The sequence below is a fragment of the Girardinichthys multiradiatus genome, chromosome Y, assembly GCF_021462225.1.
Source record: "Girardinichthys multiradiatus isolate DD_20200921_A chromosome Y, DD_fGirMul_XY1, whole genome shotgun sequence".
NCBI lineage: Eukaryota > Metazoa > Chordata > Actinopteri > Cyprinodontiformes > Goodeidae > Girardinichthys > Girardinichthys multiradiatus.
In genome coordinates, this window is record NC_061818.1 from 23,595,336 (window position 1) to 23,612,742 (window position 17,407).

At 39.3% G+C, this 17,407-nt stretch overlaps 2 protein-coding genes across 2 annotated transcripts in view; one reads left to right on the plus strand and one right to left on the minus strand.

Annotated features, from left to right (window-relative positions):
• Positions 1–10,583, minus strand: part of LOC124863744 (cAMP-dependent protein kinase type I-beta regulatory subunit) — a 105,396-nt gene extending 94,813 nt beyond the window's left edge. Inside the window, exons 1-2 of the mRNA XM_047358208.1 lie at positions 10,432–10,583; positions 6,348–6,535 (exon numbers count right to left, since the gene is read on the minus strand). Of these exons, the coding sequence (XP_047214164.1) occupies positions 6,348–6,521 (174 nt within the window). The 5' untranslated portion in view covers positions 6,522–6,535; positions 10,432–10,583. The remainder of the gene's footprint in view (positions 1–6,347; positions 6,536–10,431) is intronic.
• Positions 10,584–14,543: 3,960 nt separating this feature from the next.
• LOC124863782 (dynein axonemal assembly factor 5-like) overlaps positions 14,544–17,407 on the plus strand; it is a 40,642-nt gene continuing 37,778 nt past the window's right edge. The window contains 2 exon segments of the mRNA XM_047358268.1: positions 14,544–15,085; positions 16,988–17,172. Coding sequence (XP_047214224.1) covers positions 14,554–15,085; positions 16,988–17,172 — 717 coding nt within the window. The 5' untranslated portion in view covers positions 14,544–14,553.

Here is a 17,407-nt window from a genome sequence, read left to right on the forward strand (position 1 = left end):
ACTTAACAACATGCACAAAACGTCAGGCTTATGGGGAAGCAGGATGTTTCAGGGAGAAAATGAGCATTTTGTTGGAGAACCGATGTTAGATTCAAAAGAGTCAGCAGCACAAATAAGGACTCTGCAATCAAACATTGTTATTGTTGACATCTTCGTCTTCTGTGGGTTTTTAACTGGTCGACAGCCGCTATGTTATGTGCAAGCGCTTTAATTACTGCTGATTTCGATCATACTGTGCATGAGCCAGGGCGTCCCCATTAGAAACATAACATTTTTCCTGTCTGCACGACCGGGATGTTTTCAAACCATTGTACTCTGGAACCCATTCTCCTATTGTGCCGTTTTTAGAGAAAACGTGCGCCGTTTTCGTGTAGACCACCAGAAAACGTCCTGTAAACAGGGCTTTAGCCTCATCTTATCAGAAAAACCATCAGTGTTCTATAAATAATAAATATTTTTAATTGTTTAAATTAGCATCTTTTTATACACAACTCCAACAACACCGCTAAGATTCCAGAGAACACTGTGAAGCCTGCACATGCCTAGTGTAAGAAAACATCTGTAATGCAAGCTGCAAAATTTCTGTAATCAGCAACAAATTCACAAACTTATAGTTTCAGCACATGAAAGCTGTTACAGTTACTGTTGTGCAATATGTTTACCCACCTAAAGCAGACTGCGAGCATAATTAACTATGCACAAATGCAACATATGCCATTAATTATGTGTCTCTTTAAAAGTGATCTTGTCAGATAAGAACTCAGTTGTGACAAAACAAATCTTGTTTTTTGTCTTTAGGTTGAACAGATGTCAAAAAATTAGGGGCTCACTTCACTGCAGCCAGAGACACACAGTACACACTGAGCTGATAGAGATGAGGGGACCAGAACACCCATCTGAAGCTTCTGTCGTACACATAAAATGCATCATTACCATGCATAAATGGGCAGGAAGAAAGGAAGCGAAGCGCTTGTCATTTTCACATTTACTCTGTCAGACTGTAGACGTGTTAATGTATGAATGCAAAGGTTAAAAACAATCTATTTAGTGTGATGATAGCAATCAAGACAGAAACTGAAGAAAAAACAAGAGGCAGAAGGAAGAAAGTAAAAAAACAATCATATACAGAGAATAGATAAGACTGCATGCTCTGAATGAAATTTATCCTTCTCAGGAGGAAAATGAGGTTGGGTTTGACAAAAGGACAGAAAGATTACACCCAGGCAATCAAATTCACACACAGAGAACCCTGACCAGATTAGAGAATAAAGTTTGTGAATACAGGATGGATCTTCGGTCTATCTATCCTCTGCTGTTGCCTAGGTTACCGCCTTTAGTGAGCGAGAGGAGTGCTGACAAGGTTGGCTCTGAGAAAACCACAATCATGAAAGAGAAAAAGTGAAAAGACATATTATGAAAAAATGTTTTTATGTTGTTTTTTGGGCTGAAAGAAACATCTTTCTAAACTAAAAATAAAAAAATCCAACACCCTGAGGTCTGCCAAATCTTGAAAATCCAGCCTTTTCTTTTATTTTCAGAAATAGCCCAACTATACACTCAAATGTATGTGCTAATAATTTAAAAAGGATGAAATCATACAGATTATGATCTTGAGAGAAAATCCTGGACATGAAAAAGGCAAATCAAATTTAGCCCCAAAACTTACCCAGAGATGTAGGAAAGAAAAACAGTAAGCCGCTTAAATAACTGGAACGCCACAAAAGCGTGCATGGCCTGTTTCAGCTCCATCAATGACTGACCTCATAATATTAGCCCAGATTTGGACTAGTTGACTGCATTTGTGTTGGGCTTCTGCTGACAGTACAAGGATAGAAATGTGCAGTTTTTATTCCAACCGCTTGTACACATCAATTAATTTAAACTACATGACTGTAGAAGCTCTGCTTCATGTTACCAAAAAAGAGGCTGCTGTAATCTTGCAGTCACAGGCATGAATTACTACATTTTATTCAAGTGGTAACATGGGCAATATGGTAAATGGGGTCATGGCAGCAACCAGCTGCTTGTTGAGAAAAGTTAGAACAATGCAGGAATTTGGGGATCTCCAAAACCTTCCAGTAACAAGAAAACAATGTTGCCGATAGCTTTTTTAAATTTACTAGAAGGATCTGAAAAGTAACCAAATACAGAAATAAAGTCTCTAAGTTAGCAACAGTGGTTCAGCCAGAGAAAAGACCAAACCACACATCAGAGGGGAGATGAGTATGTATGCAGAGGAGAGTGGCCAAATAAAAATGTAATAAGAACTATTTTTTTTTTATGATTACACTGTTTTTGGTCTTTTGAAGCCAAATTTGAAATTAAATGATAACTTTGATTAATGGGACACTCCTAGAACATACTTTAATACACTTTGAAAGCAACATTTGTTCAAATATAGGCATACAGCTCCATTGAGGTTTGGATAAATGCCACATGGCACCTTGTACCTCAAACCCATGCTTTTTGCAGCCAGGTAGCTTCTGGTATATTTCTGGATCGATATTTGACCACTCTATTTGTTAGTAAAGGTAGAGCTCATGTAAACTGGTTTATTTCTTAGCATTGAAATAATGCTAATAGTGATCCGAATGATCACTAATTTGCCAATGATAAGTGTACGGAAACATCTGACCGTAAATACCACCATATTACATCACTATCTCTTTAAGGCTACTATTCCACACAGACCACACATAACACAAATCGCCAAGAATTGTTAAATCATAGGATTTTTAGGTGAATTTTAATAAGTTCCTCAATTTGTAACTCATTCATATTTCATTCTCAGTCAGTTCTTGCAATTCTTGAGCCACCTGGAATTTGTGGTAAGCGTTTCGAGCTCCAGATAATTCTTAACAAATTCGCAGTTCATTCTTAGTTATTGGAATCGATTCCTAATTGGTTCGTAGGCATTCCCACCGGGGGGCTCTTTTCCTTCCTCTTTGAAGCAGTCTTCTTCTAGCTATCAGCAGCAGATGTTGATACTCCAGTTACAGGGCCCATACTACAGCTGCTCTACGTTGAACATCCATTTTGGAATTGATGCTCAAGCAGGGTGAGGACATTTTTATTATATTTTGATGGGAAATCCCACAAACTGAATTGCGACAAATTCTAATTTAATTGTACCTCGTTCTTAGATGCATTCAGCATGTCGATAACTGATTCCTAGTGGATTCCTAAAATTTGTGCAGTATTCTTAACAGATTCTTGTTAATCGTACTGAATTTCTGACAATATTTGTGCGAATCAAGCCAAATTTATCTTTATCTATCATACCTGTGTCCTAACTGAATCTTAGGACGTCACAAACTGGGCAAGAAAATTTGTAAAATTCCAAGAATTCTCACAAATTTCAAAATTTAACAATTCTTAGCAATTCGTGTTATTTGTGGTCTGTGTGGAAAAGAGCGTAAAAGTCGTAGGCACATATACCAAACAGGCTGATTCATGTACTTTCTAATATTTCCCTAAAGCATAAAGGGTTTCAATGACATATAGAGTTAATCAATATGTCCAGTTGCATTAATCCTCACATAAACAATTTGCACAATACCAATTTTGCAAATGCTTGCTAAGCAATACTTGACCCTCCAAGAGTATATTTGTCAAGTTAGATGTCTGAGATGTTCAGATCTGATCTAGATGATTATAATTCATATGCTAAAGCTAATAAAAGATTGATAGGAGTATCATGTTGATGGAAAATAAAGAAAAATAATCAGAATCAATAAATCACAATATTTAACAATAATTCAGCCCGTTTTTGTAATATCATGCAACCCAAATTACAAATACAATCTATTCAATCTTCATATTTGATTGAGATAATAGTTGTGGTGCGTAAATCCTATTGAATTAATTACTTCAGCTTTTATGTGCTAATCTCTAACACAAATATAAGTATTCATGCTGCCCCTCTGTTGACGGGGCATCTCAGCCCCAAATAACAACAGCACAAGAAGCTGTTTACACTACTGACGTTGATTATTCGTGAATGTTCTGAAAGCATTTAGAACACAAAGCTGCAGAATGTGAAAACATAACGAGAAGAACTTCGCTAGACCGTTTTGAGGATAATCAGTCCCCACACAAAGACTTTTAGCTGGTGAGGAACGACAGAGGGATAAAAATAAGACTTTTGCTGAAATCTGATGACTCCCACATGACACTATGCTCGCACACTGATCCCGGCAGCAAGGATCAAGACCCCCACCACCCTGACCCACTCTGCAGATAGTGCAGTAGAGAACTTTAACTTCTGCATCGGAACCTTCTTCACAATCACTTCTCTTGTTGGAGATTTCTATCCTAGACTGAACTCTCCTCGGAATAAAGAACGTCCTGCAGCTTCAGCTCATACACCTCGAAGACCCATTTGTAGCAGTAGGGTAAAAGAAGAGCCTATTGTTCAAATAAGCATGTCTCATGATCTGACAAAACACAGCAAGTGCATGATCTATGGATGATCAAAGCCAGTGAAGGATAAATATGAGCCACTTAACTCAGATGACAGGAACTTTATAAAAGAATACTGCAGACAGTCATTTTAACATTTAATCTAAATCAAATTTATGAACAGAGGTTTCATAAAGCTTTCACCTGACAATTCTCATTTTAGCTCAACCCAATTTTTTTGAAAAACTAGGAATAGCAGCAAATCATTCATTTTCTACCTGCTTAATAATGGAAAAAATAAGCTTATCACAAAACCTCTGCTTAAATAAAACAATGATTTCTCAAAAACCGCACATAGTTACACAGTGTCACTGAAAATCCACAAAAATACTAAATTCCTCCAAATTGTGCAACAGAAGTATCTTTACAAATAAAACCAAAGAAAAAAGAATTACAGCATATCTTCTTTTCTCTTCCACAAGACAGGCCGTCAAATACCTCAAAATGCAGAAGCAAAAGCAACATCAACTAAACATTTCTTTCTACAACATCCATTCAAAATAAATAACCTAATGTTTGAGAGGAAAAGCTCTGATTTCCTGTCAGATGTATTGGAATGTCAAATCCTTCGATCATTAATTCTATATAAACATGACCCTTAGGAAGGTTTTCTATCTTGATTGATCAATATTTTTATTTTGCTTTAGGATGAGAGCATTTTTCACAACAGGTAGAATTGGACTCTAAAACAAAGCAACTTTTCTGCAATACTTTTAGTGTGTTTTACGTGTATCCCCCTCCGTTTAAATTAACTGGAAATCTAAATGAACAGCTGCCATTTCTCCAAAATTTCCTTTTTAGAAGCTTCTTCCAATCCAACTTAAATTAATTTCATTTCAGTTTATTTAAAATGTGCAGATAGACAACAAATCTCTTTCTCAAGGCACAGGTTTTGTGTATTATGATGTCAACTGGTGAAATGCTTTCTGTCTAGGGAAGCTCAGCCAATTGCATCGAGTCTCTGACTTTGCAGCAATCCCTCCTCCTGAACAAGCATGTAGCAACAGTGGAGAGTTGATTACATTGAGTTAACTTCACAGCAATCCCTCATAACAAGCATGAAGGGCCAACAGCCTTTGTGCTTCTTACTACTTCATTTTCTAACAGGTAGTCTATTTTTAACATAGCTAACTTGGAGCCTTCTTCATACTGTAACAACTTCCAAACTGAAGAGTGATCGAGAGTCCCCACTTGGTATGGTGCATTCACTGATCAGAAAAATGATCGGGTTTTATGTTTTCGACAGGCTAACAGATAAGGGTTGTAAAGTGAAGCAAGTTGTTACTCTGTTGGTGGCTGCAAATCTCAACATATCATCTAAAAAGGTACTGGTACTGTCAGCCACAGCACATGTGCTACAAGTGTCACCCCTCTCCTAACCCACTTTGTAGTTGTAATTTAGCTTTTCGGCTGAATCCACAAAGCTCTCTCTTTCATGTAAGTTGTTAGCTTTTTGATTAATGTGTCATCTCCCTTGTTCCTCTGCTCTGATGTAGATGGGCATACAGAAAGCGAGATACAAAAAGTGTGTTGTGCAAGTCTGTGACCAGGACATTGGCCTTTTATGGGAACCTCTCTCACATCTCCTCATGGGCTCTACTATTGTAGACTCTTATAATATTTCTTTCTATGTTGTGTTTTGGATTTTTTTTCTATCATCTCCTTTAATGCAATGAGACTGAAATGTCCTGACATGGCACAAGATAACTTCTGCTGCAACAGAGTAAACAACAAACAAAAACTGCAGGTTATAATTTATAGACTATACAGGCATGCAAAGCAAAGGAAATTGGTCTGTCACCTTTTTAAACTCAACCCAAAACACATAAAAGCTCCACATTGCAAAGAAGAATCTTAAACTGAAGTTTTTGTTTATTTTCACCAACCTTCTCCAGCTTTTCAAAATGCTCCCGGAGGAACTTCATAGGACGCTCAGGCTTGCCAATGCAGAGGTTCACGATGCACTCTTTGAGGATCTGCTGGATGTTGTGCTTCTGCACAAAGATCTCACACCCCTTCAAACTCTCGTCTTCTTCCAGAGCCAAGGAGGAGGTGGCCATCTTATCTTTTATCTCTGTGGCAGTGGGATAAAAACAGGGTGGACCATGAGAGGAGGGGAGGGAAAGTAGAACAGAAAGGGGGCAAGAACTCGCGAGGTAGGCAGCTTAGAGAAGGGTTGAGGAAAACAGAAATATTTGAAGGAAGGGGCAAAAATGGGGACCTCACAAGAACTCAACTCACAAGAACTCAACTCACAAGAACAAAGGACAAAATAGCAGGAATGAATATATTTTTAGTAAAGAAGCCAATGATATGAGCAGCTGTCTCTTGGCCATGTCCTTCAAATGAAGAGTTGTGATTATAGAAATCATTACAGGCACACTTCTGATCACTTGTTGATTTCAATGATACAGATATTTTTAATATTATTTAATCAGATATTAATCATATAGGAAAACCAATAGGAAAACTAAACTGCAGTAGCCACCATTCAACCCAAAGGCAGCACTAAGATGGTTTCAGGGCTTATATTGCACACTTAAACAAGTTTACATGAAATTTTAAAAAATAGCACAGTAACATAAAGAAAGCACACTTAATGTCCAGTTTATACAGTTTATCTGCAAAAAACGTTGATTTGGTATTTAATTTATCTTTAAATCCGGTGGATGAAAGAAGGTTGCTTACAAGAAATATAAAATTGTTTTTTTTTGGAAATAGTTTTTTATTTCAAAAAATGGAAAGGCACAGTGTAGTTGCTAAAGGAAAACTACCCATCTCTCCATTTTTGGAACAGCTATTTTAAAAGCGTAGTTAGGAAGCTGCTTGTGTCTCTTAAATGGCTGACTGCAGACAGAATACCTTGGCAGAGAACCAACCAATAACGACATTTTACATTTTTGGTTACAATGTATCAACATTCAAAATGATTAAAAAGTGCACAATATATTTATAATTATATATAATTAAAACTGTAATAATCGATATGCTATATTATTTTAGCAACAGTAGGAATAATTATTACTTTTAGTGTTTCATATAAAGCCAGTTAGATTTCATTGAGTAAAAATACAGTAAAACCGTCTTTAAAATATATTAATACATATGCCTAGCAGTCATATTTGACAATTTTCCAAATTGTTTTACTTTAAAAACAGCAACAATTGATGAATATTCATTTCGAGCACTGAGGCATAGAGCTTTTTCCATGATCTCGCGGATATATTGGTCCTATTTTATAGACAGTGGTATTCTTCTAAAAAGAAAAGAATGGCTTTTACCCATTTATTTTCCCAATAAAGTTGCCTTTTAAATAATTTCTAATTAGGTTTAAATTACTTGCTATTCTTTCATTACTGTTCTTATTAACTTTTACACCATTAGCTAACTATTATTAATACCATTCCAAATGAGATAAACATTAAATTCAATGATAAATAATAAATACATTTTTTATTTAGTCAATTGAATATAATTTAACTTAATAATTTGAAGTTAGAGCTCTGATTGTTTCCAACTACAAATGGGCTACAAATAACACGCTACAGCATGATATATCTTGACAATCCAGGAAGAGGAGCAGAGAAAACCACTTTGTTTCACTTCCTGAATGGAAAATTACATTTCCAGTAGGGTTATTGTTGCATCAACATTATGTAATAACATTTACAGAGTGTCATATTTTTCCAGAATGCATAGCGCAGCAGTGTCCATTGGTAGTGAATTAGCTGTAAACAGTGTCACTGGTGGAGAAAGTGAGCACCTGTGCAGGCACATTCAAAGAAAAGCTCACACAGCTAGCCCAGCTAACCTTACAGTGAGCCCCAAACCAAAACAAAGGGAAATTACTGCGACAATGACTGATTGTGAAACTGATTGGTTTATGAACTTTTATATAATTTATCAGATTGCTACAACATTTACAACTGAGTCACATATGGATAACAAAAAGGGGTTAAAAATGACCCTGAGACTTGAGGGTGTGCAGATTACGTAATGTGAACCTGTTAATTATCCATACAGGTTTAATTGTTATATGTAAATTGCTACAAGAAGGTCCCATATCAGTCCTAGATGTGTTGTGCAATTTGAACTGCACGAACACCATCAACCTTAGCAAAATCCGCATGGGGCCCACATCCACCTGTTGGCTGGTAACGTCATGTAATTCATACATAAAAACAAAATGCTGTAACATCCAGTGTGCTAAAGAGGCAAAGCACCATACCAGATGTTATCCAAGATGTGCTTTGGGGTACTATTAACAATAAGCAATATTTCTAGATTTAAAAGAAGCATAAACGCATGTATCCCTCAGCAGATGATGACTTTTAAAGATCTAAGTTGTTTCAGCTAGATAATGTCAAACTACACAGTTTAAACATTACAGCAGAATAGCTGTCTCTAATCCAGATCTGTAACTCTCAATGAAAAATATTTAGAGCACTGTGGTAAACTAGCAACCCCAAACAGTCATACAGCGTTAACAGGTTACCTGAATCAAGGTTTTAAAAACTACCAGTTTCTATTTTCTAACTTACTCTTCCTTCAGTTTAAAGTCCTTTAAATGAGATGCCAGAAAAAGTGACCAGTGAAATGTTTTTTGGTTGTTTTTCTTCCTAAATAAAGTAACAGAGCTACACCTCCGCCACTTGTTGCTGTGCACTGTAAGTCAGCTGGATGAAAGAAGGCTGCTTACATGAAATATAAATTTGGTTGATTGGAAATAATTTTGGTTGCAAAAAATATGGAAAGTTGCTAAAGGATAACCACCCACCACTCCTGCTTTGAAACAGCTATTTTAAGAGTATAGTTAGTAAGCTGGAAGTGTCTTTTAGGCAGCTGACTACAGGTTGGCTACCTTAGCAGAGAACCAGCCAATATTGACTTTTTATATTATTGTTTTCTTTGTATCAACATGCATAACAATTAAAAAGTGATATACTATTACTAATTACTAATACCATTATTAAAACTGTAATAATTGATATGCTATATTATTTTAGCAACAGTGGGAATAATTGCTACTTTTGGTGTTTCAAATAAAGCCAGTTAGATTGTGTTATGTGAAAATACAGTAAGACTGTCATATTTTTGCTCAAGGTTATCAGAGTGGGAGAATCTCATACTTGCCCATGCCTACCAGTCATATATTACCATTTTCAGAATTACTTTCCTTTAAAAATGACAACTGATAAAAACTCATATGGAGCATGGATGCCTAGAAGCTTTTTGCATTATTTTGCAGGTTTATAGGTCCTATTTTACAAACAGTAGTATTCTTCTAATGGAAATCAATAACTAAGGGATTTTACCCATTAATATTTTTCCAATGACGTTGTCTTTTAAATCATTTCTACTAGAGTTAAATTACTTGCAATTCTTTTATTATTGTTTTATTTACATTTTACACCATTGTCTAACATTCCAAAAGAGATAAACATAAAATGTTTAACAATATTAAACACATTTTGGTTTTCTTTTAATTTTATTCACTTATTTAAAGAAAGAGCTCTGATTGTTTTAGATTACACATAGGCTACAAATAACACGCTACAGCATGATATATCTTGACAATCCAGGAAGAGGAGTATAGAAAACCACCTTGTTTCACTTCCTGAAAGGCAAATTACATTTACAGTAGGGTTATTGTTGCATTATACAGCATTAGGTAATGATATCTACAGTGTCATATTTTTCCAGAATGCATGGCGCAGCAGTTGGTCCGTGGGTAATAAATTAGCTATTAACAGTGTCGCTTGTGGAGAAAGTGAGCACCTGTGCAGCCGCATTCAAAGGAAAGCTAACGCAGCTAGGTCGGCTAACCTTACAGTGAGCCCCAAACCAAAATGAAGGGAAATTACTGCGACTACCGACATCATAAAAGCAAACCAGCGACCCCCTCTCTCTTTATAAACAGCTGTTTTTTATGAGCACGGTTTAGTCGGAGCTGCCGCTGATGGTCCCTACCGTCTGTTTGTGTAGGATGCTCAGTAAGAAAACACTTCGCTGGGGTTGGCGGATTGATGAGGTACCGCTGTCTAGCTGGGATGCTGCTGCTGCTGCTGTTGCTGCTCTGCCTTTCTCTCTCCTGCCCGCTCGCTCTGCGTCAGTCTGCATGACGTCAATCTGTCATCCTCTCGACCGCAGCGGCGGCGGGAACGCGGCAACACCATCGGCCCAAAGCGGTGGAAAAGAATAAACAATCTAAAGACTTTTGTTTGACTGTACGGTGTGAGCCATTTTTAATTACCTAATTTATACCAATGCTCTACCTCCTAGGGTAATTTGAGTAACAAACGTCAGAATTTAGTTAAAAGTAAAATATGTGAATTCAACTTGAGGCCTACTTCCAGATAACAAAAGTTAGATGCAGAGGAGTACGAGTAGCAATACTTCAGTATATTTGTATTCAAGTACAAGTAAAAAGTAGTCACCCCAAAAAGTATTCAAGTATGATTTTGAAAAGTATTTGGTGAAAACAAGGCTACTCAAACAGTGAATAACTGTTTTCTCATCACATCTAATTTAGTTTGTGAAAAATTATGTAATCAGGCAGACAAAAGTATATAAAAGTTTGTGCAAATTCTGATATTTTAAAGAATAGCATAAACGAGTACAAAAAAACATACATACAATCCCAAATCTACTTTTTACAACATAAAGGTTTTAAAACAAATATTTCAAATAGGTAGGTAGGCAAAGTACTTCCAGTGACAATATATGTTGTTTAGTGTATATTCACTAGATCTTCAATTAGTACAGCAGGTGCAGCAGATAAAATATAACATTAGAACACTGAAGCTTTTTTCAGGTCATCGGAAGTTTAGAAAATTAACCGCTGGTAGAACATTCCCTGTAATTTCCACAGGTTATTGTAATAGCATGTAACCAAATAAACAGTCATCTGAAAGCTGAAGATGAATCACCAGTTTGCCAATCCATTACATATTAATTGGTTAAATGTAACTGAATTTTAAAGGGTAAAATAACTTTTGAATATACATGCATACAGGCATTTTGTTACAACTACACATTTCAAAGTTATTTTTTGGATTTTATATTCAATTCAATTTAAAAATGCTTTATTAATCCCTAAGGGAAATTAAATGTTGTAGCTCATATAAAGGTTTCTTCAGTGTCGTTGTAGAACCTGATGGCTGTGAGCAGGAAGGATCTCCTGTAGCGCTCCGTCTTACAGCAGATCTGAAGAAGCCTCTGACTGAAGACACTCTGTTGTTGTACAACAGTCTCATGAAGAGGATGCTCAGGGTTCTCCATAATGTTGTTTATTTTAGAAAGAATCCTTCCTATTATAGACTAACATGAAGTAGTACATGATTGTGGAAGTGGAAAATAAACAGCACTTCTGAAAATTTGAAAAGTGTGGCTAGCATCTATGTTCTGTCTTCTCTGCTCTAACACCCCCAAATAAAACTAGAATTGCCTTGAGAAGTCACATTTTTGTAAATTGTTTTCACCTGTATGTAATTTAAATATCAGTATAAATCCAGCTGTTGTGTGTAGGCAGAGCTTTGTTGGAGCACATTAGTGAAGAGTAAGTAACACAGCACTGATCAGGTATAAAATTGGAGAGTTGAGTAAAGCAGGAACAACTGGCGGAGCCCTCGGCCAGGGATGTATTCAACTCCCACCTCCGGGAGAGCTTTGACCAGATTCTGGGGGATGTTGGAGACATAGAGTCCGAGTGGACCATGTTCTCCGCATCTATTGTCGATGCTGCTGCCCGTAGCTGCGGCCGTAAGGTCTGCGGTGCCTGTCACGGCGGCAATCCCAGAACCCGGTGGTGGACACCGGCAGTAAGGGACGCTGTCAAGTTGAAGAAGGAGTCCTATTGGCTGTGGTTGGCTTGTGGGACTCCTGAGGCGGCTGACGGGTACCGTGAGGCCAAGCGTGCCGCGGCCCGGGCTGTGGCAGAGGCAAAAACTCGGGCCTCGAGGAGTTCGGTGAGGCCATGGAGAAGGACTACCAGTTGGCCTCGAAGCGATTCTGGCAAACCGTCCGGCGCCTCAGGAGGGGAAAGCAGTGCTTCGCCAACACTGTTTATAGTGGGGGTGGGAGGCTGCTGACCTCGAGTGAGGACATTATCGGTTGGTGGAAGGAGTACTTCGAGGATCTCCTCAATCCTGCCATCGCATTCCCTGGTGGAAACAGAGGCTGGTGACTCGGGGTTGGACTCTTTCATCACCCAGGATGAAGTCACCAAGGTGGTTAAAAAGCTCCGTGGTGGCAAGACTTCGGGGGTGGATGAGATCCGCCCTGAGTACCTCAAATCTCTGGATGTTGTGGGGCTGTCATGGTTGACACGCCTCTTCAACATTGAGTGGCGGTCGGGGACAGTGCCTCTGGACTGGCAGACTGGGGTGTGTTCCAACTGCAAGGGGATCACACTCCTCAGCCTCCCTGGTAAGGCCTACGCCAGGGTATTGGAGAGGAGAGTCCGGCCGATAGTCGAACCTCGGCTTCAGGAGGAGCAGTGTGGTTTTCGTCCCGGCCGTGGAACACTGGACCAGCTCTATACCCTCTACAGGGTACTCGAGGGTTCATGGGAGTTTGCCCAACCGGTTCACATGTGTTTTGTGGACCTGGAGAAAGCATTTGACTGTGTCCCTCATGATGCCCTGTGGGGGGTGCTCCAGGAGTATGGAATCGGGGGCCCTTTATTAGGGGCCATCCGGTCCCTGTACGAGCGGAGCAGGAGTTTGGTCCGCATTGCCGGCACTAAGTCGGACCTGTTCCCGGTGCATGTTGGACTCCAGCAAGGATGCCCTTTGTCACCGGTCCTGTTCATAACTTTTATGGACAGGATTTCTAAACGCAGCCAAGGGCTGGAAGGGGTCTCGTTTGGGGATCAGTGGATTTTGTCTCTTCTTTTTGCAGACGACGTGGTCCTGCTGGCCCCCTCTAGCCAAGACCAACAGCATGCGCTGTGGCGGTTCACAGCCGAGTGTGAAGCGGCTGGGATGAAGATCAGCTCCTCCAAGTCCGAGGCCATGGTACTCGACTGGAAAAGGGTGGCTTGTCCTCTTCAGGTTGGAGGCGAGTTCCTGCCTCAAGAGGAGGAGTTCAAGTATCTCGGGGTCTTGTTCACGAGTGAGGGAAGAATGGAGCGGGAGATCGACAGACGGATCGGTGTGGCTGCCACAATAATGGGGGCACTGTGCTGGTCTGTTGTGGTGAAGAGAGAGCTGAGCCGAAAAGCGAAGCTCTCGATTTACCGGTCGGTCTACGTTCCTACGCTCACCTATGGCCATGAACTTTGGGTCATGACCGAAAGAACAAGATCCCGGATACAAGCGGCTGAAATGAGCTTTCTCCGTAGGGTGGCTGGGCACTCCCTTAGAGATAGGGTGAGGAGAGGAGCCAGTTGAGGTGGCTCAGGCATCCTGGACGCCTTCCTCGGGAGGTGTTCCAGGCACGTCCCAAAGGGAAGAGCCCCAGGGGACGGCCCAGGACCACTGGAGGGACTATGTCTCTCAGCTGGCCTGGGAACGCCTTGGGCTCCCCTTGGAGGAACTGGAGGAGGTGTCTGGGGAGAGGGACGTCTGGGTGTCTCTGCTGAGTCTGCTGCCCCCACGACCCGGTCCCGGATAAGCGGAAGACGACGAGTACGAGTAAAGCAGGATTAAGTTATAAACCATCAAAAGAAAAAACAACATATAAAACAACATAACATATCTGTAGCTACTGTTACTGTACTATTTAATCCATTATCTCAAAAATGGCACTACTTGTTAAATCTATCACATCAAATCCCAATAAAATACATTGTACTTAGTGGATATAAATGTCATCCATTAACTACCACAGTAGATGATGAGAATAAAAAAAAAGGTAATTTCCAGCAGGAAGCACATTACAAAATATATGTAAATTATTTCGGTCAATCAGTCTATGTTGCTTTAGATTAAATCTGGATTTATTTGACCTCTAGTGTTTTACTTAATTCTATTAAATTGGGCGACCTGTGCGTGTAAATGTCAATAAAGTTCTCGGTTTTGAAACTGAAACTATCGTAAAGCAGCTGTTTGTTTTGTCGTTAAGCAATCGGTTGTCCTAGCGACAGTTAAGATGGCAGCGACTGGAGACGAACATGCTGCCTCTGAAATTTTGAGGGGTATCAGCCGACATTTATACTGCCTGAATGAGGACAACAAGGCGACAAGAAAACGGGCTCTTGAGTCGATAAAGCAGCAGACTGTGAATAAAGGACTACCCAGGGGCGTTTTACAGGAAGTATTCTCTTCTCTCCTCAAGCCTCTCCTCAAGTGTTTGTCAGACCCAATGGAGAAATGCAGAGAAACCACCATTGCGACCATAACAGAGTTTATTCGTTGTGTTCCCATACCGGAGGAATCGTTGCCCTATCTCATGCCCTGTCTGGCTCAGCGTTTCGGGGACAAAGAGATCTTAGAGCCGTCGGAGGAACTTCGACTGTCGGCGGTGGAGATGTTGACTCTGACGGTGGACGTGTGCGGCACACACTTAACGCATTATCTTAACGAAACAATCAACATTCTGCTGAGAACAATCGTCGACCCGTTTCCGGATGTCAGAAAGGAAAGTTGTAAATGCACCGTTAGCTTCGCAAGGTCTGTTCCAGGTTGGTTACCGTGGTTTCATGCCAACACATGCTTGTAGTCATCTCTACTGCGCAGCTGCGATTCATTCAGGGTTTATAAAAAATTTCTCAGTAAGTTGTTCTCAAAGCTTGAGTCTTATAATGATGACAGATCGCACATTATTGTTATACAGGATATAAACAGAAGTCAATGTGGACAGAGACTGGTTTCATGGCTGATGGGAATTTGTGTGTTGTCTTTATGGCTTTGTTTATTTAAAGCTACTAGTCAGACTGTATGATCAATCCATCTTACTTTAGGTGTAGCTTTTACCTATTGATCACCTATCAGTTTTTTTTTATTTTGCGGTTGTTAATTAAAAAAAAAAGTTATACAAAATCTACTCTCCCAGAGACGAGTTTTCATGCACACATGCCTCTGATGACATCACATAAGGCAATTTGACATTTACTGGTATGGAGGGTTAATAAAGGCTATAAAATGTAGCAATTTTGAAACTTCAAAAACTTTGCATATATCCTTACAGCTTAAAATCTTTCTATTGAAATACCGGAGAAAATAATGTAATGTTGCCCCTCCCCCATCTACTCCTGTGCACCTTTGGAAAGCTGGCTGAAATAAGGCTACTTATTTCAGCCAAAAACACTTCTCTGCAAGTGTTTTTTGTCACACTTGCAGAGAAAGCCAATTTGGCTGTTTGAAAATATTTCCGGTTGCAAAAACACAGTCAAGGTGTGGAAAGTAAAATAGAGTCCAGTTTCATTATTTTGTTTTGTCACCAGTTTGTAGGTTATGAGATGACCTTCAAGCTGTTATGGTAAAAGTAACTAGTAGTGGTAAAGCATTTGAAGCATTCAATAAAAAATATGCTAATACCTACCTCAATGCCTTTTAAAGACATTTACATCAGGTGGCACCTTATGGTTGCAGGAAATGTATTTAATTGAAAGGAGAACTTCGGAGTGCAAAGAGTAGATGGGGCACACCCCAGAAGGGGTCAAACTTAATTCTTAACTTGGCTTCAACTGGCTCAGCAGTCTGGTCAAACGAAGTCAGCTCCGGCTTTCTGTTCCATTACACTTTGCTTTAATGCAACTCAACTGTTTCAGGCTCTATGTCAAAATCTATTGAAACATGTTGTTTACCATTGATGGCTGATCAGCTCAGTTCAAGGAAATCTAGTGATGTCACTGACACGAACATACACAAAGCTGAATCAGCAGTTTCTTTGGGGTTTTTTTTATCCTGTGTTTTGTCTTTTTGTTTTAATCAAAAAGCTGAGTTAGTTTCAACAAATCCCTATAAAAAATTAAATAAATAAAAAGAAGCCTTTTTGATAAAATTGATTGTCCTAAAAACATATTTAAAGTTTAGTTTTAAATTTTAAGCTCTTATTTATTGTTTGGTTATGTTTTATCATGAAACTGTTTATTTATGGGCTGCACGGTGGCGCAGTTGATAGCACTGTTGCCTTGCAGCAAGAAGGTCCTGGGTTTGATTCCCAGCCTGGGGTCTTTCTGCATGGAGTTTGCATGTTCTCCCCGTGCATGTGTGGGTTCTCACCAGGTACTTCGGCTTCCTCCCACAGTCCAAAGACATGCCTGTTAGGTTAATTGGTCACTCTAAATTGTCCTTAGGTGTATGAATGAGTGTGTGAATGGTTGTATGTGTGTTGCCCTGCGATGGACTGGCGACCTGTCCAGGGTGTACCCTTCCTTTCGCCCATAGACTGCTGGAGATAGGCACCAGCTCCCCCGTGACCCACTATGGAATAAGCGGTAGAAAATGACTGACTGACTGTTTATTTATTTGCAAAGCAAGAAAACAGTAATCAAAACAAAAATCTAAAATTACAGTTATTTTCTTTCTTTCTTTCTTTCTTTCTTTCTTTCTTTCTTTCTTTCTTTCTTTCTTTCTTTTAGAACATTTTCACATGCAAGCTGAGAGTTTGGTCAAGCCTCTTATGCAGACCATAACCCATCAGCACTCGCGGGTTAGGGTTTCGGCCATCGAAGCCACTGGAGCAGTCATACAACATGGAAGCGGAAAGAACTTGGATGATGTGGTATCACACCTTGTGCAGAGACTATTTGACGACTCGCCACAGGTTTTGCTTTCATTATCAAGTGTGTTTTAGAGAGCCCCACTTGTGTATACACCATCACATGCTGTTTAGTTGTTATGTGGCTCCTTTAAAAAAAATCTACATTTTTATCTCTTAGCAAAGATTTCTTATTCAATTCAATTCAGTTTTATTTATATAGCGCCAATTCACAACACACGTTGTCTCAAGGCACTTCACAACAGTCAGGTACATACATTCCAATTAATCCTAACAATTG